The 24,871-nt window shown below is 40.1% G+C and overlaps 1 protein-coding gene across 1 annotated transcript in view; it reads right to left on the bottom strand.

Annotated features, from left to right (window-relative positions):
- STMN2 (stathmin 2) overlaps window positions 1-24,871 on the bottom strand; it is a 58,968-nt gene that overhangs the window by 14,586 nt on the left and 19,511 nt on the right. The window contains exons 2-3 of the mRNA XM_004011755.5: window positions 15,014-15,109; window positions 10,113-10,285 (exon numbers count right to left, since the gene is read on the bottom strand). Coding sequence (XP_004011804.1) covers window positions 10,113-10,285; window positions 15,014-15,109 — 269 coding nt within the window. The remainder of the gene's footprint in view (window positions 1-10,112; window positions 10,286-15,013; window positions 15,110-24,871) is intronic.

The raw sequence follows: 24,871 nt of genomic DNA, 5'->3' as shown, positions 1-24,871 counted from the left end.
TGTGCATTTAGGAACACTTTAACTATATAATTTTTGCAAAGAGGTTCATTACCATTTCTTATATTACTGAGTATAAGCATTTAATTACTATATAAATGAAATGGAAGATAAATTTGAGTTAAGTGGTGTAATAAAACTCATTTTACTTTGTGTACACAGAGGAGATTTAAGACTATAGTTTAGAGAGTGCTAGTGTCTCTCTACATGCTCTGAAGTAAACATATTTCTAACTTGTTATGTTCCTGTCCCCTTGCATCATTTGGCTATATTACTATTCCTTGCCTTCTAGAACCATTTATCAGATATTAGATCTCCTAGTTCTTAAGTGCTTTTGTGGTAGTAGGTTAGAGGATGTGTATCTAATTATTTGCTTTCCTATTAACAATGAAAAAACAGTATTAACCCAGCTAAAGTCACAGATAAAGCCCCGTTAAATATGATGATTGAATATAATTATGTAAAACAAGAGGGTTTACTATTCAATTTGCATAGAAGAATCAGATGTTTATGACAAAATTTAAAATGATTAAAATCCAAAAACCTTTAGAATGAGCCCTTTGCCAGACTCTGTAATGCACTCACTGTAGTTAACTCCCAGGAAAAGAATCGCAGAAGGTGGGGAGGGGGGCACTCTACATGGAGGGGATAATATGCATGAAGAGTCTGTAGGGCACGTGTTATGTTCTCTAAGGAGCAGAATGCTTCCTGAACGTTGAATTGTGAATAAGCTAACACTCTGACTCACAATCCATTGTGAGTCACAATCCATTGTTATTCAAAGCACCCCTCTTTTTCTGACTTCAACTTGAATTGCTGTCTGCAATATGAGATACCCACAGACAGAAGAGGCAAGATTTGGTGACAAATGACCACTTTGAGGCCATAGTATTAAGAATAAGCAACACGACTTTCTTTCAGAGGTTCAGTGAGTTTGGAGTTGATAGTGCCGATATGGTCAGTGTGCCAGTTATAGTTTACTGGAGTGGTTGACTAGCATTCTTTGTAAGTTAATCTATGTTGTCATGGGATTTATCAATGCCATCCAATTCCTTAAATTTCCATCATTTTTTCATAATATCCATCTTTTTCAAGCTACTTTTAGTTAGGCTGAACTATTTATATATGTTACCTATCAAACTGTTCTTATAGTTTGATAACTGGTATTTTATAATGTTTAAAAATAGTCACGAAATGTATGTAACATTTCAATATCCGTGTTAATGAGAAAATTTATAAAATCATGAGTTTACTAGATTGTCATCTTTGTGAGGCTGGGAATGAGATATGTTTTTACATGAAAGTAGCTCACACTTTCACAGTGCTTGTGATATGCCTTTATGTGGAGTAACTCTTCTAAATCACACAGTAACTCCAGGAGGTAGGTCCTATTGTTAGTCTCATTTTACAGATGGACAAAATAAAGCAGAGATTAGTGACTTGCCCAAGGTCACACAACCATTAGGTGGTGAAACCAGGCTTTGATCAAAGGCATTCTCTTAACCATGTGTTCTTAACCATGATGTTTTAAAAGATATTCTTAAACACTATGCTTGGCTTACAATAATCATATAATTTGCTGTCTAATCTGAGATCCTGATAATCAACTGAGACAATACTAATATCTACACAGCAGGAATAAGCTGGAGTTGTCCTGGGCCAACTGGGACATAGGGTTGACTTAGCTCTGTTGCCTCTCACTAAATAAATGTTTGCTGTGTAAATAAATAAATGGATGGATGGATAGATGACTGAAGTGTTCATATCATTTCATCCATGTGGGTAAGCTGCTGGATGGAATATTTAACTTCAAATAATGAGCTTTATGTTGACTTCATGAGGTAATGTGGTTTGATGGGGATGAATACTGATTCTCAGAGATAATCAAAGAAGGAAGAAAAAATCAGGAAAAGGATTTCTTTCTTTTATAATGATCTTCTATCAGATCACCAGTGGAGCATTAATTCTGGTTCAGAGGGACCTGATGGGAGGAGCGTTTAATGTAGTGACCAGATGGGCAGTGCTGCCATATCAACAGATAGAGTGAGGAGCTGGGGAAACCGCCAAAGCATTGAACACAAAGTGAATTTGAGCCCACAGGGAGATGCCCCAGAGGCAGCCCTCCAGCTCTAAATCCAGCAGTCTCCAGCAGCACAGCCTAGGTCATTGCTTCCCAGATGTGATCCCTTGACTTAGGTGCCAGGAGCAAATCTTTCAAGAGTACCAATGGAGGGGGAGTAGCAATGAGTACCAATGTTAATAGGTCAGTCGTGTCCAACTCTTTGTGATCCCATGGACTATAACTTGCCAGGGTCCTTTGTCCATGGAATTCTCCAGGCAAGATTATTGGAGTGGGTAGGGGACCTTGGTGGCTCAGACAGTAAAGAATCTGCCTGCAGTGCAGGAGACCCACCAAGGAAGCCCAATGGAGGGGGAGAGGTCTCATAGCCTTTTTGTTATAAAGGCCATATCAAAAATCATATTTCACCTTTGTGTCTATATTTACTTCGAGGTAGAATTATGTCAGTGTAGTGAGTTAATGCTTATTTTATGATATTCAGTAGTATTAATTGGTAGTTATAGATTGAAGGCAGGAGGAGAAGGGGACAAAAGAGAATGAGATGGTTGGATGTCATCACCGACTCAATGGACATGAGTTTGAGCAAGCTCTGGGAACTGATGATAGACAGGGAAGCCTGGTGTGCTGCAGTTCATGGGGTCGCAAAGAGTCAGACATGACCGAGTGACCAAACTGAACTGATAGATTGCTTTGATCATAACCATGACAAAAGGAATGGTTTAATACCTATTTAAATGTCCTGTTCGGCGGGCAGAATCTTTACAAACTTTTAGCTTGTAGGAAAGGAAATGAACTAGGGCGAAACAAATGTTGCTGGTCACTAGCTAGGTTGGACATCTGTGTACTTTTGAAAGCTGTCAGTGACTCCTCATTTCTCAGATAAAGTGGAGTTTGAGCACCTAACTTGGCATTCAAGGCCCTCCACAATCTCACCTCTCTGCTCTCCAACTCCTTACCCAAGTCCACTAGCTCAAACTGCTAGGTCTACCCATGGCCCTGAAAACAGACTTCCTGCAATCTCACCTCTGGGAGCCCTTTTTCACATCGAGAATGCTTTCATGTCTTCTCTATTTATCTGAAAGCATTTTTCTAGTCACTCAGGTTTTTAAAGTAGGCATTTCTCTGTAAAAATGCTGTGATTCACAAGGAATGAACTGGTTTTTATCTTTCTAATGACCTCCTTTTTCATTTGAAGTCAGTCTTCAAAAATGCTGCCTTCTGACCTCAATTCCTACCATCTCCCCCTGCTCCTCCTGCTCTGCCATTCTGTCCTCTGTGTTATTTCCAGAACAGTCCTAGCAGATTGCTACCTCAGGACCTTTGCACTTACTATTCTCTTTACTTGAAATTCTGCCCCAGAGAAGAGTCATGTGGCTTACTCCTTACCTTCCTGCCTTTTTTCAAATGTTCTCCCTCACTCCCTTCATGCTTCCTTTCAAATGTTCTTACATTCAAGAGGCCTTTTCTGACCACATCATATGAAGAGCACTTTTCACCACAGAACGATCATTTCCCTCTGTCCTCCTTTACTTCAGTTCAGTTCAGTCGCTCAGTCGTGTCTGACTCTTTGTGACCCCATGAATCGCAGCATGCCAGGCCTCCCTGTCCATCACCATCTCCCGGAGTTCACTCAGACTCACGTCCATCGAGTCTGTGATGCCATCCAGCCATCTCATCCTGGGTCGTCCCCTTCTCCTCCTGCCCCCAATCTCTCCCAGTATCAGAGTCTTTTCCAATGAGTCAACTCTTCGCACAAGGTGGCCAAAGTACTGGAGTTTCAGCTTTAGCATCATTCCTTCCAAAGAAATCCCAGGGCTGATCTCCTTCAGAATGGACTGGTTGGATCTCCTTGCAGTCCAAGGAACCCTCAAGAGTCTTCTCCAACACCATAGTTCAAATGCATCAATTCTTCAGTGCTCAGCCTTCTTCACAGTCCAAATCTCACATCCATATATGACCACAGGAAAACCATAGCCTTCACTAGACGGACCTTAGTCGGCAAAGTACTGTCTCTGCTTTTGAATATACTATCTAGGTTGTTCATAACTTTTCTTCCAAGGAGTAAGCGTCTTTTAATTTCATGGCTGCAGTCACCATCTGCAGTGATTTTGAAGCCCCCCAAAATAAGTCTGACACTGTTTCTACTGTTTCCCCATCTATTTCCCATGAAGTGATGGGACTGGATGCCATGATCTTCGTTTTCTGAATGTTGAGCTTTAAGCCAACTTTTTCACTCTCCTCTTTCACTTTCATCAAGAGGCTTTTTAGTTCCTCTTCACTTTCTGCCATAAGGGTGGTGTCATCTGCATATATGAGGTTATTGATATTTCTCCCGGCAATCTTAATTCCAGCTTGTGCTTCTTCCAGCCCAGCGTTTCTCATGATGTACTCTGCATAGAAGTTAAATAAGCAGGGTGACAATATACAGCCTTGATGTACTCCTTTTCCTATTTGGAACCAATCTGTTGTTCCATGTCCAGTTCTAACTGTTGCTTCCTGACTTGCATACAGATTTCTCAAGAGGCAGGTTAGGTGGTCTGGTATGCCCAACTCTTTCAGGATTTTCCACAGTTTATTGTGATCCACACAGTCAAAGGCTTTGGCATAGTCAATAAAGCAGAAATAGATGTTTTCTGGAACTCTCTTGCTTTTTCCATGATCCAGCGGATGTTGGCAATTTGATCTCTGGTTCCTCTGCCTTTTCTGAAACCAGCTTGAACATCAGGGAGTTCACGGTTCATGTATTGCTGAAGCCTGGCTTGGAAAATTTTGAGCATTACTTTACTAGCATGTGAGATGAGTGCAATTGTGCGGTAGTTTGAACATTCTTTGGCATTGCCTTTCTTTGGGATTGGAATGAAAACTGACCTTTTCCAGTCCTGTGGCCACTGCTGAATTTTCTAAACTTGCTGGCATATTGAGTGCAGCAGTTTCACAGCATCATCTTTTAGGATTTGAAACAGCTCAACTGGAATTCCATCACCTCCACTAGCTTTGTTCATAGTGATGCTTTCTAAGGCCCACTTGACTTCACATTCCAGGATGTCTGGCTCTAGATTAGTGATCACATCATCATCATTATCTGGGTTGTGAAGATCTCTTTTGTACAGTTCTTCCGTGTATTCTTGCCACCTCTTCTTAATATCTTCCGCTTCTGTTAGGTCCAGACCATTTCTGTCCTTTATCGAGCCCACCTTTGCATGAAATGTTCCCTTGGTATCTCTAATTTTCTTGAAGAGATCTCTAGTCTTTCCCATTCTGTTGTTTTCCTCTACTTCTTTGCATTGATTTCTGAGGAAGGCTTTCTTATCTCTTCTTGCTATTCTTTGGAACTCTGCATTCAGATGCTTATATCTTTCCTTTTCTCCTTTGCTTTTCACCTCTCTTCTTTTCACAGCTTTTTGTAAGGCCTCCCCAGACAGCCATTTTGCTTTTTTGCGTTTCTTTTCCATGGGGATGGTCTTGATCCCTGTCTCCTGTACAATGTCACGAACCTCATTCCATAGTTCATCAGGCACTCTATCTATCAGATCTAGTCCCTTAAATCTATTTCTCACTTCCACTCTATAATCATAAGGGATTTGATTTAGGTCATACCTGAATGGTCAGTGGTTTTCCCTACTTTCTTCAATTTAAGTCTGAATTTGGCAATAAGGAGTTCATGATCTGAGCCATAGTCAGCTCCTGGTCTTGTTTCTGTTGACTGTATAGAGCGTCTCCATCTTTGGCTGCAAAGAATATAATCAATCTGATTTCAGTGTTGACCATCTGGTGATGTCCATGTGTAGAGTGTTCTCTTGTGTTGTTGGAGGAGGGTGTTTGCTATGACCAGTGCATTTTCTTGGCAAAACTCTATTAGTCTTTGCCCTGCTTCATTCCAAATTTGCCTGTTACTCCAGGTGTTTCTTGACTTCCTACTTTTGCATTCCAGTCCCCTATAATGAAAAAGACATCTTTTTTGGGTGTTAGTTCTAAAAGATCTTGTAGGTCTTCATAATACCGTTCAACTTCAGTTTTTTCAGCGTTACTGGTTGGGGCATAGACTTGGATAACTGTGATATTGAATGGTTTGCCTTGGAGAGGAACCGAAATCATTCTGTCGTTTTTGAGATTGCATCCAAGTACTGCATTTCAGACTCTTTTTGTTGACCACGATGGCTACTCCATTTCTTCCGAGGGATTCCTGCCCGCAGTAGTAGATGTAATGGTCATCTGAGTTATATTCACTCATTCAAGTCCATTTTAGTTCGCTGATTCCTAGAATGTCGACGTTCACCCTTGCCATCTCTTGTTTGACCACTTCCAATTTGCCTTGATTCATGGACCTGACATTCCAGGTTCCTATGCAATATTGCTCTTTACAGCATCGGATCTTGCTTCTGTCACCAGTCACATCCACAACTGGGTATTGTTTTTGCTTGGCTCCATCCCTTCACTCTTTCTGGAGTTATTTCTCCACTGATCTCCAGTAGCATATTGGGCACCTAATGACCTGGGGAGTTCCTCTTTTGGTATCCTATCATTTTGCCTTTTCCTACTGTTCATGGGGTTCTCAAGGCAAGAATACTGAAGTGGCTTGCCATTCCCTTCTCCAGTGGACCACATGAAGAGTCTACTATACTTGAAAGCTGTGCTGTGCTTAGTCTGACTCTTGGCAACCCCATGGAGTGTAGCCCACCAGGCTCCTCTGTTCATGGGGATTCTCCAGGCCATTCCCTTCTCCAGGAAATCTTCCCAACCTAGGGATCTAACCCAGCTCTCCTGCATTGCAGGCAGATTCTTTACCAGCTGAGCTACCAGGGAAGCCCCCTCCTTTACTTAGTACCATCTTATTGGGTTGGGCATGTGACCCAGGACAGTCACTGAGACTCAGTTCTATAACTTTTGTTAGAACTATTAGGAAAGAGCAGCTCTCTGCTGGAGTTGCTGATCTGTGAGAAAAATAATTTGGGACGGACTGAAACAAAGATTCCTTGATATTGAAGCCAATTAGTTGCAGAAAGAAAAGAAAAATGTAAAAAGAAATATCGATCTTCTGGATCAAGCTGGTCTTTAGTCCCATACTCCCTTCTGCTTTGAGTTGGTGTTTCGGTTATATGTTTGCCCTCAGTTACCGAGATATATGCACTTGCTAAAGGGTCTTTGAAGAGAATTAGAAGTTCTTCAAATGAGTGCTAATTAAGTCAGCACAACCCAATAGAAAAGAAAAATCACTTAATGATTTCTTAAGTTGGCACTTCCTGTTAATTAGTTACATTTTCTTCTAATTTCCACTACCAGGATGTAATCTATATAATTTTTTTTGCCTTGCAAATTTTAATAAGAGCAGAAATGTGACAGAATGCTGATTTTTAAAGGGCTCCAAAGAACATTTTTCCTGGGTGTCACAATGTTGAAAGATTACATTTGTAGATGTCTTTTAGTCACTCAGCCAATTTCTAGTTCAATTCAATTGTTTAAATGTAAAAGTGTTGATAATTTATTGTCATCAGGGTACATGAATTTTACCATAATCAGTAATTAGCTAACTCAGGGAACTTTATGAGAATATCCAGTTAATTTTAGTCATCTCTGTGTTCTTTTTCTTTTAATATTTTCCTTCTAATTAAGTATGCCAGCAACACCTTAAACCATGATGTTGAATTTTCATCTCTAATTTTCAATTTCAGCTCAGTGAGTGACTCTGAATTCTAATCAAGTCATAGCATCCCTATATTTCAACCTATGTCCTATAACTATACCTGTTACCTATAAGATGCCAATGCTTTGGAGAGCTTTAAATTACCTTGACTGTGACATGTTCTCTACTACTGTAGTTAGTCATTAATATCTGGTGGAGACAGACTTGAAGGACTGTAATTACATTAATACAGGTTTGCTATGAGAACAAAGTTATAAATGACAGCAAAATGTCATAAATTTTTCTAAAACAACTTCCTGTATATATATTTTGGGTTAGTCACTTAGTTTCCTCCTTTTGAAATCCAACTGTATAACAACAGCAATTGGCCAAATACGATAAATGATATCTAAAGAAATACTCATTGGATGTTAAGAGAACTTCATGAGTAAAAACTGAAATTGTGATCAGGATTGACACAATATAGGAAGACTTTCCAACTATAAAGGTTAAGACAAAAAGTAGTTTTGGGTTCAGAAAATTTAATCTAGGATTTACAATCTTTAACTCTTGTTATTTGATGATATATGGCAACCCACCCCAGTACTCCTGACTGGAGAACTCCATGGACAGAAGAGCCTGGAGGGCTACAGTCCATAGAGTCTCAAAGGGTCGGATACAACTGAGCGACTTAGCACACACGCACAGGTAAGTGTGTGTATTTGTGTGATTGTGTGAATATGTAGGTATATATAAGCACACAAACACACACACACATTTGGGTTTGCTCTGCACTCCCTGTTAGAGAATTTTTAGGAAAAGCGCTATCTTCATTTTCTTTGTAGGTATACAACACAGAAGTGTTTAATTTATTGGCTGACTTTTTACAAGCATCTAAATGAAATTTAAAATTATTATAAATGCCATTCCCAGTCACATCCTAAGAGCATGCATGCAGCATATTCTTAGTGACATGGTTCTAAAAACGTCCCATGATAAAGTCAGTGAAAAGTACAACATAGTAATTTCATTTGAATTAATCAAGAGCATCTTGATGGGATGGACTTCCATAATCACAAAACTGGTACACCCATATTCAAGCATAATTTCTGTCTCTATGTACGTAGTCCTTGGGGTTTCTGAATGTCTTCCATTTTTAATACCCTTGGCTTTTTTTTTTTTTTTTATTCAGCCGATTGTGGAAAATTAAAGATTTAGTTCTGTAAGATAAAGCTCTTGGATACAAATAAACACCAATGGAAAAAAGAGAAAAAATGCCATCAAGGCTTAGATATGAGTACAGGAAGATACTCATAGATTCCAGAGAGCATACTGATCTTGGATTAACCAACTTTAAGGACAGGGACTGAAGCCTAGGGGACAGGGGCAAGCCCCGGGGATGAACAGCATTTCTGGGCAGGAAGCATCTCAGCGGGGTTATCTGGTGCTTTTTGGTTCTGAGGAAAACCATCCATGACGCAGACTCTGTAAAGGAGGACTCAACACTTTGGCCCCTCGCCCCATGCAACCCCTGGAGGCGCCTTATCTAAGGCTGTGCTTTCCTGACAGTGAGGATAGGCTAAGGCAGGGAGACTTTTATCAAAAGGGACCCAAGATAAGGAAAGGGCACTAAAGCATTGAAATTCAGTGTCTGAGACCTTTGCTTTTAACTACCCTCAAAGCAGCAGATTTTGCTTGAACTAGTGGCAACCCACTCCAGTGTTCTTGCCTGGAGAATCCCAGGGACGGGGGAGCCTGGTGGGCTGCCATCTATGGGGTCACACAGAGTTGGACACGATTGAAGTGACTTAGCAGTAGCAGCAGCAGCAGTCTGGATCTATGTCTAGAAGACCTACATGTGTTGGAATGCTGCAGGTTCAGGCATCACTGTCTTTTGGAACTTCTGCTAGAAGTGTGTGTGTGTGTGTGTGTGTGTGTGTGTGTAAGACGAGGGGGCAGGGAAGGGAAAGAGCAGCAGAGAGAGAAGTTTAAGAAGGGAGAGCAGAATTTAAAAACCTATGGATATTGAAGCTCCAACTAAAATCTTAATTTATCCACTTAAAAAGTAACTGTAATAGATAGCAGAACTATATGCAACTTTGTTCTGTATTTTCCAGTGTTAAATAAGTGTTAGTCCACTCAGTCATGTCCAATACTTTGTGATCCAGCAGCCTATAAACCTCCAGGCTCTTCTGTCCATGAGACTTCCCAGGCAAGAATACTGGAGTGGGGCAACCATGCCCTTCTCCAGGGGATCTTCTTGACCCAGGGATTGAACCTGGGTCTCCTGCATTGCAGGCAGATTCTTAACTGCCTAAGCCACCAGGGAAGCCCTCTATTTCCCAAGTCTCCTATAAATGTGTTATTATACTTTCATAATTTAAAAAACAAACAAAAAACCTATGGAAAAGTTACCTTTCTTCTTTCCTCTGCAGCCTCCAGTTTTTTCTGGATCTCCTCCAGGGACAGGTCTTTCTTCTTGGGAGAAGCTAAAGTTCGTGGAGCTTCTGAGATGGGAGATGGTGGTTTTAAGATCAGCTCAAAAGCCTGGCCAGAGGCACGCTTGTTGATTTGCTTCACTTCCATATCTGAGAGATGAATATTTGAGAAGGTTAAGCATACAGAATACAGGCATGCATTTACTTAAATAATTTGCACTCTGGCAGCTAAAAGTGGCCTTGTCATTCTGATGAAGATGAATAAAATGCTACATGTGATCATTTGCTCTACCTTGTTTTACACATATAAGATCTCTTTCTTTAGTATATTTAAGGATCTATTTTAACTGATTAAATACTTACAGTGTTAGGAAATTCAACACTGTCCATAGGGAGTTAAAGCATGGTAGGCATGCCCAGAAAAAAGTTAGCCTGACTCAGTTTTAAACTAAACTTTATTTTCCTTTTGAATAAACACGAGCCTCATATGAAAATCAAGTAGCTCTGATTAAGGTTTATTTATTTTTTTGGAAATCACCTTAGTTGGAAACATTTGGAAACATAGTTGGAAACTCATTAATGAGGAAAATAGCAAAGTTCTCCAGTTCTCACACCTAATCCTATGGTTGGGAATCACAGGAAGGAGCTGGGTTAAAACCAATAGAGCTCCCTGAATGGTTGGAAATACTGGGTTGGCTAAAAAGTTTGTTTGCGGTTTTCTGTACAATGTTACTGAAAATCCCAAACAAACATTTTGGCCAACACAATATTCAACCCATTCAAGGCTAATGTGCAGGGTTTCCTACTGGTTCCTATTTTGCCCTTCAGTGTGGCTGTTGATCTGAGCCATCAAGCATCATAACGTCAGCCCTGGGGAGGACATTGTCATGGGAGCCCCTGTCTTCAAGGTGCTTACACTCTAATGAAGACAGTAAGGCAGAGTCCCATGGTAATGCCTTTGCTTGAACTTTGCTGCTACTTGGAATGCCTTTATCATTCCCCAGCTGTAGACAGGAGCCGGGGGGAAGAGGCATTGTGGTGGTTATCTAATTTATACACTCTGTACTTTTGAACAATATTTACATTCAATAACTGCATAATTGCATAATAATTCAATGGGAAAAAAACCTGAAAATAAATGCATAATATGATTCAAAATATAAAAATATAATTTATAAAATAAAATAGAGTGACAGCTAGCATCTGCTAGGACATTAATGCAATTACACATCTTATAGCTTAGTGAAATGTACTGATGTTAAAAAGCTAATTAGACAACTCTCTATCTCTTTTTTAGATGAGTGTTCTGATTTTCATCCCCAGACTGCATCCCTCTCATTTCAGCCCCCTGTTTCTTGTTCTGTCCTCTGGACCCACCCAGATTTAGGCTAGTCTCTGTTGAGCATCACCATCTTTCAAGTATTTGAAAATAGTTATGATCTTCCATTTCAACTTTTTCCCCAGGTTAAAACATTCTCAGTGCCCCCAAATGACACTGTTTTTAGATCCTTACTGCTACATCACTCCCTAACTTCACAGGGCTTCCTAATTTATTAATGTCCCTTGAAAACTGTGGCAACCAAGCTGGCCAGGTTTCCAGGCAAGTTCTGACTAGAGCAGAGCAAAGAAGAAATATCCCTTCTCTTGATGTGACTATTAGCTTCCATTAAATTCTTTCAGCAATCCGATTAGTGTATTTTGAGGTTGTGGTCTACAGCGACCCCAGGTGAACAGGAACTGAACTTATTTAGATCCTATGAATGTTAACAGATCATATGTGTACGCTTGGTTGCTAATCATGTCTCTTTGTGACCCCATGGGCTGTAGCCCACCAGGCTCCTCTGTCCGAGGGATTCTCCAGGCAAGAGTACTGGAGTGGGCTGCCATTTCCTTCTCCAGGGGGTCTACGCGACCCAGGGATTGAACCTGCCTCTCTCTGCATTGGCAGGCATGTCTTTACCACAAGCACCACCTGGGAAGTCGCTCATACAGACAAAGTCAGTTCAATAAGTATATTAAAAATGATGTGGGTTTTTTCACAATTATAAACATATTCAAAATCTTTGTGCAGGCATCCAAAATTGTACTTATACTTTAAGTACAATTCTATAAAAAATACGAAAACTTACGGAAAAGGATTTTAAGAGAACAGCGGCAAACAAAAATCACTTGTCTGATAAACTGATGGAATTTTAAATGGATAGAGTTAGAGACTCCAAAATCAGAACTGCCTGAATTTGCATCCATATAGCGATCCCTGGGTCAGGAATATCCTCTGGAGAAGGGAATGGCAGTCCACTCCAGTACTCTTGCCTAGAGAGTCCCATGGACAGAGGAGCCTGGCAGGCTATAGTCCATGGGATCGCAAAGAGTCAGACATGACTGAGCGACTAACACTTTCATTTTCACTTTCAGCCAAGATGAAACCCAGGAATCCTCTTCAACAAGGCCAATTTATATTGCTCTATCAGAACGCAACTAGTCATTCTTACTAGGCGTGGGATACTGGGAAGATGAATTCACTTCTTTAAGTTCTCTTTTCCTCATATAAAAGATGCAGATGAAAAGCACCTTTCTCACAAGACCATGGTGAAATTAAAAGATAAAGGATACTTGTCCAAATCAGTCAAATTACACACATTAAATATGTGTAGCCTTTCATATGTTACTTCAATATAGTGGTTAAAAAAATTAAATTGTGAACATGTTCCAAAAAGATTTATAAAGGATACTAAATGTAAAGCACCTTTACAAATTTAAACAATTCTTCTTATTATTAATTCTTAGCATAATGTTGGTCTACAGTAAATGCTTGTTATAATGTTGTCTACAATAAATATTATCCAGTACAGAAACACAAGGCAAGGTTAAAGACTTTGGGAATTTGAAATTCTCTACCAATTCTTTAAGGAAATAGTACAGGAGCTATGGTGAACTGTCTTTCTGACTTCTAAGACTCAGCTTATATACAACTTCTGATTTTCATTTCCCCTCTCCAACCCCTAAGCAGGCAGACACCATCACTCTTCTGCGTCCTACCAGTAAATGTGTATAACCTCTGTCTCATCCGCACTGTGCTCCACTCACTGGCTATCTGTGTGCTGTAGTTCTCTCCAAGGCCATGAGTGCCTGGAAGAGGCCTTAGCCGTACTTGTCATTGGCACCTTCCTGAGCCACAGTCATCACTGAAGCCCCAGCCACAACACATGGTGACACATTAGTGCCTCAGAAGAGCAGTCCAGTGTATTTGCTGACTGCATGGACTTATACAAAGTCAGCATGGGCCTGCCTGCTAATGAGAATTTTGGTTGGAAACTGAAACTTTTTTGCATGAAAGGCATTCCCTTGTGAAACAGTTAATTCATATTCATGATGCTTATGCCATGATAGAATCAGTTTGGAAGAAAAGCTCCTTTGAGTCCTGGAATATTTTAAAGGCATAGAAGCAGTTAACTGTCATAGATCCCTTCGCCTTACCTGTAATGTATTTCCTTACATACACGGAAAAGAAAAAATTGTCATGAGCCAAACAGGTAGCCAAACATCCCTCATTTTTACTACACATGTAACAGCACCAAACATTTTGATAAATGGACAGAATTAAGTGAAGTTGGGCTTCTCGGGTGGGGTTGGTGGTAAATAATTTGTCTGCTAATGCAGGAGATGCAAGAGACGTGGGTTTGATCCCTGGGTCAGGAAGATCCTCTGGAGAAGGACACGGCAGCCCACTCCAGTACTCTTGCCTGGGAAATCCCATGGACAGAGGAGGCTGACGGGCTATGGTCCATGGGGTCGCAAAGAGTGGGACATGACTGCTCTGAACACATATACATCACATCAAGTGAAGATGGTATTGTTGATAATGACAGCTACCATTCTGAATGCTTGCAAGAGGACAGGCTCTGTGCTAAACATGAAACCATTTAAATGCCACAAACTCGCATTAAACCATTTAAAACACTCCACAAAAACACTGGTAGGAAGATACTAGAGTTAAAAAAGGCTCAAAGAATCTGAGTTACCTGCCCAAGGTCAGGCAGATAGTGGTAGAACCAGGATGGTCATCAGACTACCAAAAGGTTTTCACTGCAAAATAAGGTTCATAGCTATGCCAATCATTCAGGATTTTCATTTAAAACCCTCTTTATCTGGACTTCAGTCATAAGTCAGTTTTATTATTGGAACGTATTAGGTTGTTGAGATGCATACAGAAAATATGGGGATTTTATAAAGACCTCAGGTACTAAATTGTTTCTGTCGTGTCCGACTCTTTGCAATGCCATGGACTATAGACTACAAGGCTCCTCTGTCCACAGGATTTCCGTGGACAGAGGAGCAATAATACTCCAAGCAATAATACTGGAGTGAGTTGCCATGTCCTTCTCCAGGGGATCTTCCCAACCCAGGAATCAAACCCACGTCTTTTATGTCTCCCGTATTGGCGCTAGCGCCACCTGAGAAACCCTCATAAAGACTACATTAAAGCATAAACTGTTGGTGGCTGATTTTCTTTCCCAAGTTTTCTAACTATAAAGCATTTTCTTGCAAACAGTGATCTTCTCTAATTATAGCTTAGTGTATTATGTTATTTGCAAAGAGAAGCTTCGAACATATTGTGGATATTGATATGCTGGATAAGATGGCTAATAACAGCTCAGCCATCTTTCTTAAGAGACATTAATGTGCTGTTATTAGCATCAAACTCATATTGTTTTCAGCAAATAGCAATCAATAAGACCCATTAGCTAGATCCGGCAAGTCAATAGTAAGATCTACAAAATATTGATTTCATTATATGAGGAGCTGTGAGAGAGAAACAACCACATCCAAGCTTTTTAAGCTGGTCCAGCCAGCAGGGGCATTTTGTAGGCAACTCACCATCGTAAGTGTAGATGTTGATGTTGCGAGGTTCCGGGTAGAAGCAAGAGCAGATCAGGGACAGCATGGACAGTTCCTTCATTTTTTCCTTGTAGGCTGAAACAAACAGCTCAAGATTAGTATCTCTCATTTCCTGAATTTCCTCTGAATGCTTCGTTTCACCTGAATAATTGTTATTATTATATATTGTTATTATTATATTCTACTCCTGTAGAATCAATGTTGGTAGGGACTCTCACAAATTCGATGGAAACAGAACTCTGAGGTGCATATTTCTTATTACAGAGGACATAAAAGGCAAATTACTGCAGGTTAGATAAGAAGTGAGGGGAAGGGAGCTAAAGAAAGAAAGAAAGGCAGAAGGAATTGAGATCCCGCAAGGTAGGAGGGAGAGACAGGACAGATAAGGAGGAAACGGAAACAGACAAAATGGACAGAGATAGGTCCATTCTATACACGTGTGCGCAGGTCTGTTGTATATAAGTCAGTTTCAGGAGGTGTGCTTTGTTAAATCTGGATGGCCACATATTCATTTCGGAAGAGGCAGAGAACTCATCAGGACAATTACTAAGCAAATACATGCTCCAGGGAACAGTGTTGCTGCCTTCTCTTCATCCCCAAGTGCACTTTCATTTATCTCCCTCTTTCCACAAAACAACAAACCTGGATCGGAGATCTGATAAGGATCTCCCTTCTTCTCTGCACACTCAGTTCGAATGCCAAGCAGCTGCAGGGATTCGGACCTCCTTCCTCCTTCACCCCTCCCAACCCCCATTTCATTTTTCCCTTTTCCCCTCAAGAAACCTCCTGCCTAGGTGACCGTGGGGGCCTCTTATCACTATTAGCCATCACTGAGACAACAGACGGTGATAAGGAGGTGGGATTCTCTAACCTTTGTTGATTCTTAATTCTCAAGAATAATAAATTAAGGAAAATGAAAGAAGAATCATAGAGAGACTTTGTTCACTAACTTATGAGAACATATAAACAGATGGTGAGGTCCTAACATATTGAACCTCACAGGGAGCTAGAGCCTCTTGGCAGGGTCTTCTGATGGTTATGCAACCCATGGGAGAGAAGTACCTTGGGAAGGTGAGAACTCGCAGAAGATTGTTTGGGCATTATTGCCAGGTGCATCTGTAGTTAGCCAGTAGAAAATAGATTCAATATCTGGATGCTTTAGAGATACACAAATTTAAGTTGGGAAGGTTCTAAGAGATCATTTAGTCAACTGTCCACCCACCTTACCATCAATTTTGCAGATGAAATGGACCACAGAGGCTGACATCATATATGACTAGTGACAAAGTTGGGGTCTTGAGAAAATGTAGTAAATCAAGGTCTTAAGATTGCCAAGAGATTTCTAGCTCTATTTTCAAGATGAGGTTCAGTGTGTCGAGAGGGCTAGATACACTAGTAGAATAGTCCAGGCAAGAATACTGGAGTGGGTAGCCATTCCCTTCTCCAGGGGATCTCCCCAAACCAGGGATCGAACCTGGATCTCCTGCACTGTAGGCAGATTCTTTACCATCTGAGCCACCTGGGAAGCCTTGTGAACCACATACAAAGGTCAAATATTGCCATATTGCATATGGTGCAACCTAACACATCCTGAGCCTCTGTCTAAAAGAATTTCCTTACCTATTTAGTTTATTTCCTTAAGATAAGTAACACAATTTGCCTTGTACCAAAACAGCTCTGCTAATACCTATTCTCTGAGATTTTATTGAATGCCTTTGGAATTTTAGAAGGCTGAAACCATATGTCTTTGTTTTATGTGTCTATTTAGTTAATAAAAGTATGTCCCTTAAAAAGGTTCAAGCCAATCTTCACATGGATGTTCAGTGTGAATCACAGTATCAGATAAGAACATTCTGTGGTTTAATGTGTATAATTCCATGAACTGATTAAAACCAAACAGCAAGGCTTTGCAGCTTGTAAGGTTTTTAGTAAGAGGATGCTGTATGGTATCTGAAATACTTTACAGAATGAAACACATATTAGAAGCACATGTTAAAGATATCAACCTCATTAGGGAAGGACAATCCAAAAGCAAAATAAAAGATACTTTGTCTCATAGGAAAGGGAACCCTCCTACACTGTTGGTGGGGATGTAAACTAGTGCAGCCAGTATAGAAAACAGTATGGAGCGTCCTTAAAAAAACTAGAAAATGAGCTACCATATGATCCAGCAATCCCTCTCTTGGGCATATATTCAGAAAAGATGAAAACTCTAAATTGGAAAGATACATGCACCCCAATGTTCACAGTAACACTATTCATAATAGCCAAGGCATAGAAACAACCCAAGTTCCCATCAAATATATATATGTATTATATATTGTTCCCATAATATATTATATATATAATAAAATAGAATGATATATTACCATTCTCAGCAACATAGATAGACCTAGAGAATATCAAACTAAGTACAGTCAGTCAGACAGAGAAAGACAAATATTACATGATATCACTTTCATGTGGAACCTAAAATATAATACAAATGAATCTATATCCAAAACAGAAACAGACTCATAGACAGAAAACACACTTACAGTTACCAAAGTGGAAAGGAATTGGGGCCAGGGATAAATTATAAGTATGGAATTAACAGGTACAAACTACTACACATAAAACAGATAAGCAACAAGGCTTTACTGTATGGCACAGGGAAAAATATTCAATATCTTGTAACAGCCTATAATGGAAAGTAATCTGAAAAAAATATAATGGAATCACTTTGTTGTACACCTGAAACTAACACAATATTGTAAATCAACTATACTTCAATAAAAAAAAAGGCTTTCCTTTTTACAGCGGTATTAGATTAAAGGTGTAGAAGAAAAAGATTTTCTGCAAAAGAAAACACTCTTCGCCATCAGTCCTTGGTTTCTTGGAAATGCAGTTCACGAATTTTCAGTAAGGTCACTCACTGCTCTAATTGTGCTTGATATGAGTGTACACGTTGTCAGGAACCAACACCTTTGGTGCCCATGGGTAATGTATAACTGTGACCCATAGAAACGCTGTTTTTCCTACTCTGAGGTGGTCTGGGGACAACCCCAGTTGTTATCTGTGGGTGATTTCTTTCTTGTGTGGGATTTCTTCAATAGCATCCTTCTTTTTCACTGGGGTATAGTAGCTTTACAACGTTGTTAGTTTCCGCTGTAAATTTAAGTGAACCAGCTATATCTGTACAGATATCCCCTCCCTTTTGGGCCTCCCTCCCACCCCCATCTAGATCATCACAGAGCACCGAACTGAGCTCCCTGCTGTATACAGTAGGTTCCCACTAGCTACCTGCTTTACACATGACAGTGCACTTTGATTATTTTTAAAAAATCAGGACCTGTGACTCTACATGGTGTGATTGACTCTGTCTAGCAGTAGATATGGCATAGATTTTCACTTCTATAGTTGCTCTGAATCCTAAAGCGAAAGTGAAGTTGCTCAGTCGTGTCCGACTCTTTGCGACCCGATGGACTGTAGCCTATCAGGCTCCTCCGTCCATGGGATTTTCCAGGCAAGAGTGCTGGAGTGGATTGCCATTTCTTTCTCCAGGGGATCTTCCCGACCCTGGAATCGAACCCGGGTCTGCCGCATTGCAGGCAGACGCTTTATCGTCTGAGCCACCAGGGAAACCCATCTGAATCCTAGGCAACCGCTTAAAGCCAGTTGAAACCACACCCGAGGAAATTGATTGCTGCCAGGTAGCAAAGTAAGTGTGTGTTAGTTGCTCAGTCGTGCCCGACTCTGCGACTGCAGCCCACCAGGCTTCTCTGTCCATGAGATGTTCCGGGCAAGGATACTGGAGTGGGTTGCCATCTCCTTCACCAGAGGATCTTCCCAACCCAGGGATCGAACCTGGGTCTCCTGCACTGCAGGCAGATTCTTTACCGACTGAGCTACAAGGTAGCAAAGGCAGACTGTGAAGATAGGTCTCTTCCTCCCTTGCTGTATTACCCACACTTTCCCCTAGGTGGCACTGCCCTTTCTAATCCTCTCCTCTCATCTACATCCTTCCCAAGATCTCAATCTCCATTCAGATCCCGGCTCCTCACTGTTTCCCTCTCTTAGGGCCGCTATTCACAGTGATCTCCTATTGTCCTTAGTAGGCTGTAATACCTAACCTTTATTATATTGCTCTACTTGATTATATACTGCTTAGGCTCCTTCACTGGAATGACTGATGCTGAAGCTGAAGCTCCAGTACTTTGGCCACCTGATGCAAAGAACCGACTCATTGGAAAAGACCCTGATGCTGGGAAAGATTGGAGGCAGGAGGAGAATGGGGTGGTAGAGAATGAGATGGTTAGATAACATCTCTGGCTCAGTGGACATAATTAGAGCCAACTCTGGGCTTTCCAGGTGGTGCTAGTGGTAAACAACCTGCTTGCCAATGCAGGAGACATAAAAGACACTGGGTTTGATCCCTGGGTCAGAGATATCCCCTCAAGGAGGAAATGGCAACCCACTCCAGTATCTTTGCTTGGAGAATCCTCTGGACAGAGGAACCTGGCAGGCTATTGTCCATGGGGTTGCAGAGTCGGAGATGACTTAGCAACTGAACAACAGCAAGACTCCTGCATTACTCGTTTTTGATGTGTACTTTTTGTTTACTAAACTAAGCTCTTTAAAGGCAAATGTTGCATCTTACTCATTTATAAACTAATTTACAGCATAGTCCTGAATGGAACAGAAAGCAGTTGCTTTGTGAATCATTGTTGGCTATTTTGCTCATTGATTTTGAATGTCTCTCAATTAAAAAGTATTTATGGTCACTATCCATGGTCAACAGTTTCTGTGAGGCATTATGGAATTACAAGGAGATATAGTATATGTGTCCTCATTTTTAAGGAGCTTTCAAGTCAGGGAAGTGAAGTATACAGATGTGAAAAGCAATAGTGTGAAAGTGAACATGTTAGTTGCTCAGTCGTATCTGACTCTTCGTGACCCCATGGACTGTAGCCCACCAGGCTCCTCTGTCCATGGAATTCTCTAGGCTAGTATACTGGAGTGGGTTGCCATTCCCTTTTCCAGAGGATCTTCCCAACCCGGGGATCTAACCCTGTTCTCCTTCATTGCAGGCAGATTCTTTACCATCTGAGCCACCAGGGAAGCTAAAAAGTGATAGAAACACATGCAAAATAAGGTAAGTGTCAAATAGAGGCACAGATAATTCATATTAGAAATTCAGAAGAACCTCCAAGTCCTGGGTTTGTGGAGAGGGTGGTCAGGAATGACTTTATCGTTAGAGTTGCTGGATTTAAAGCAAATAAAAATACCAACATCTAGTTAAGTTTTAATCTAAATATTGCATGGGACATACTGAAAGCCATTCTATGCTTTTCTAATATTTAACTTTAACTGAGTATCTTGTATTTTATTGGGTTCACCAAAAAGCTTATTTGGGTTTTTCCATAACAAGTTCCCAAATGAACTTTTTGACCAATCCAATATATGGCGGCCAGAGCCAAGTGGACTGTAATTGTAAGCCTGAAAAGAGAAGAGGGAAACAAAGAAGAGAGAAGGCAAGTTTATTATTGTTGACATGGAAATGGTCTTCTAAAGAGACCATATGGAAAACTTTTATGGGTGGAACAGTGAGTTCACTTAAGGATGAATGACTCAGCTCATTCCAGGGAGCATCATTCACTTCCTAATCTTTGTGAATGGCGTCCTCCGTGTTTCAGTACACAGCCTTCTCAAAGACTATGCCACAAAGGGGTGTTAGAAGTTGTGCCCTGATCATAAGTCTTCTTTGAGGTCAGTTGTATGCCAGGATGTGGGTAAGATGTTTTGAATTTTTGCTCATGTGAAAGGATTGTTGTGACTTAAAACATTATGTTTATATTAAAACAAACATGAATATATACTAAAATGTTGTATAAAATTTTAAGAATTTTAAATGTGTAAATTTAAAAGAAATTTGAACCTGAGAGTTTGATCCCACCCTTAGGAATATTTGTGTGAGAAAGTTGAGCAGCACAGAGTTGGCATTGGGTTGATTTTCTGTAAATTCTCATTTGCCTGTGTCGCTCTGGTTTAAGCCCATTAATGACATCCTCTTTCATGGCTGGAAAATTTGTCTGTTACAAGTGATCCTAGCAATAGGTAGCCGTGGAACATTTTGAAAGTGGGATTGCCTGATAAAAGGTTCTTCTTAGATCTATTTGGCCATTTTATTCAGGAAAGACACCAGGAGACACACTGAATAAAGTTAAGAAACAATGGAATAAAGTTCAGTAGAGAATGCAGTGTGACTTTGGGAAATGGTAAAGCAGAGGAAAAGGAAAGAGAAGATGCAAGGGATTTTATGAAAGCTGAATTGATAGAAATTTGGAGTCAAGGGTAGAGGGCAGAGAGTGAGAGAGCCTCATGGCTGGGTAGCCAAGGGAAGCTTTCCAGAGAAAGTGTTGCTAAAACTGAGTTCAGTAAGATAAGTTGGCTTTGCAGAAAACAGACCATGGGTGGAAGTACTGAAATATACATAATTTGGATAAACTTTTTATTACCAATAAAATAAATCCCAAGCAAGTGCAAATGCTAGTAGAAACATGTTATTAAGATTTCACTATTGAAATTTCACCCTTTGAATTGACAATCATTTCCTTCATTGGTTTTTGGAAGTCAGCATATATTAATCTTTTCACTACACTCAACACCAGAGTGTGCATGCTTGTAAGGATATGGGCGGAGGTAGGTAATTCCATATAATAGTTTTCATTGTTGGCTGCATTTGCTATTAACTATTAATGTTTTCAAGTAAGTGAATTTCCCTAGTAAATTCATTTAAAATTCAACCCACATGATGTATAATGATTTTATAGCAATATCCACTTAAGCTAATGGTGTATGAACACATAGTTTTTCCATTTTTTCCAAGTGGTTACAATGAACTCTGAATAATAGCAATGTGTATGCTAAGTCGCTTCACTCATGTCTGACTCTTTCTGACCCCATGGACTGTGGCCTGCCGACTCTTCTGTCCACAGGATTTCCCAGGCAAGAATACTGGAATGGGTTGCCATTTCCTTCTCCAGGGGATCTTCCTGACCCAGGGATTGAACCTGGGTCTCCCGCATTGCAGGGAGATTCTTTACTGTCTGAGCCACCAGGGAAGCAGATGGTAAAGAATCTGCCTGCAGTGCAGGAGACCTGGGTTCAGTCCCTGGGTTGGGAACATACAGCATATAAATTATATATGTATAAAATCATTTTTCCCATTCTTCTAAATGTATATCAGACTCCAACCCTTTGCCTAAACTTTCAATACATGTTAATTTTATACATACTGTGTTTCAACAAGAAAATAATGTATATTATTCATGGCAATATTCCACATTGTTTTTGAAAGGTCCAAATAATTAAAAATGAGTTTTTAAGAAATGTTCAGTTTTGTATTTCACCTGGGTGGTGTGGGAGTGGCCATAAATATGACTTCTCATACTCACTTTGTTATTTGACTTGGACAAAAATATCATTTGCTTACTCATTCTGAGAAAAATTTTATTTGACTTCTCAGTTTTGGCTAATGCTGAGTGTAAAATAAAGTGATATGTATTAGACTTCCTATTAATATATGAATGATAGTTATGGAATGCTCTGGAAATATCATTTATATACTATTTTGGGAAGAAATACTTCATAATCGCTGAATGGGCTGCTTGTCTGTGTCGCCACAGAACAGTGTTCTTAACATCTGTATGAACACAGTCATTCAGGGCATTGACCATCTGACTATGGAGTTGGGTTTCAGGGGCTCTGATGAAGGATGCTCAGGGTCTGTTAGCACCTTCCTTTCTTCCTTTCCTTTCTCATGTTTCCCTGTGATCATCTTAGTCCAGCAAAGGTTTTTTTTTTTTTTTGCAAGTCCTAAAATACACAACTTGGAGTCAATCTCAATTTCTTCTTTTGAAAGGTCTCTAGGCAGAAAGTAAAGGGCCAAGGTAGATGATATATATAATGTAGGATATAGTTCCCTAGCACTGGTTTCACAGCAAGTATATTTGCATTGGTTTCTAAGAGATTTCATTGACAACATTTGAAGTTTTCCAATTTGTTAGATATAAACAGTAAATTAAAAGTACCTCTTTCTTTGGAGGAAAAAAAGCCTAGCATTTTCAGGTAGGGGCATCTTTAGAATCTGCAAATAGGGGTGACAGTTGTGGATATTCTTGGTAGTCCTCTGGGTGCTGGTGACACGGTTTCAATGACATAAGGGGAGAGACAGGGTTCTAGGCTAATCAGTTCTAAAAAGACTCAAGATTTATACCCACAATCATTAAATACCGAACCCACATTCTACCACCGATCTCCTAACTCTGTCTTTCTCTCTAGCCCTCCTATTTTCTAAGTCTTCAAATAGGTGAGAATCAGTTACCTATAAGCTCTTTTTCTGATGCTTTATTCATGTCATAAATTAAGCTCCTGCTGCTCACTTTAACTTGATTTTGACCATATTGTGTGTGTGTGTTGTGTTTGGTAGTCTGATTGTTTTGGGGTCCTAGAGCCTCAGGTCAGATTATTTTCTAAAAGTCAAATCTATCATCCCATTTAGAAATACTTTCAAGAGCTCCATGACTGATTTTCCTATTGAAGGATGAAATGCATGAAAATGACTTTATTTAAAACATTTGCATACTATATTGGCTTCTATCTGGGCCCTAAAAAAACTTTGCTTGATGAATACGTAATTGAGAACTTAACATTTACATGAAAAAGAAATCTCAGATTTTTCATGATCTATTTTAACATCCCAGAAGATCTCTGATATGAGGTAATGGTCTAGATATTTCTGCCATGATGATGTAATGCTAATTGGCTTAGTATAAATATGGATTCAGCTGGTATTTATTCCATGCACATCTCCCCATAAGAATTATGATCTCCTAAGCTATAATAGCCATGGAGGTTTTGAAAGGTTAACATTTTGATCAGCCAAAGCAGCGTATTTTTTCTGTAGGAATAGATATCAAATCAAATCAAGGGACATTTAAGAAGGTCAAAGCTGTGCAACTCATCATTGGATTTTACAGAAGCATATGAGACTCTTAAATTTCAATTCCATTGATAATTGGTCAAGCAGTTGTAACAAGGAAAAGAAACTGGGTGACCTGAATCAGTCCCTGTGGTCAAAATTGTAATAAAAGCAGTAAATTGTATCAACTTGGAACTTCATCGTATTCTTACTTCCAAGTCAAAGGTCTGTCCAGTTTAATGAGAATTTAATGATGCAGGGTGCTGTTCTTTTATCTTTCCCCGTGATGAAAGAAATTCTTGTAGTCTTACATGGAAACCAAACTAAACTGTGGTTTACACAGGAGAAATGGAAGCACTTTATTTTGTCTGCAAGTCAAGATTTTCTCACCAAGCCTAATTCTAGGTATCAAAGGATATACTTTTCTTAAGTCTCCAGCAGTAGTCACAAGCCTAGGATGATAGCTAAATTGGTTGGGACTAAAATGAGAGAAAATCAGAGCGAAAGAACAGAGAGTCTGTTCATCTGGTTGAGTGAAGTTCTCATGGAGCAACGGCTTTTTTTCTCTTCTTCCCTGTGGTCTCCTGAACTGGAAAGTGTTAGTTGCTCAGCTGTGTCTGACTGTTTGCAACCCCATGGACTGTAACCCACCAGGCTCCACTGTCCATGGAATTCTCCAGGCAAGAATATTGGAGTAGGTTGCCATTCCCCTCCTCAGGGGATCTTCCTGACCCAGGGATCAAACCTGGGTCTCCTGCATTGCAGGCAAATTCTGTACCATCTGAGATACCACAGAAGGGCCCTTCAGGGGCTGCCATGATGTTCTCTGAATTGTGTCTTCAAAATGGCTAAATGTGACACCCAACTGATTTAAA

The sequence above is a fragment of the Ovis aries genome, chromosome 9 (assembly GCF_016772045.2).
Source record: "Ovis aries strain OAR_USU_Benz2616 breed Rambouillet chromosome 9, ARS-UI_Ramb_v3.0, whole genome shotgun sequence".
NCBI lineage: Eukaryota > Metazoa > Chordata > Mammalia > Artiodactyla > Bovidae > Ovis > Ovis aries.
Note: the sequence above shows the minus strand (reverse complement) of the source record. Positions and strands in the feature narration are given on the sequence as shown.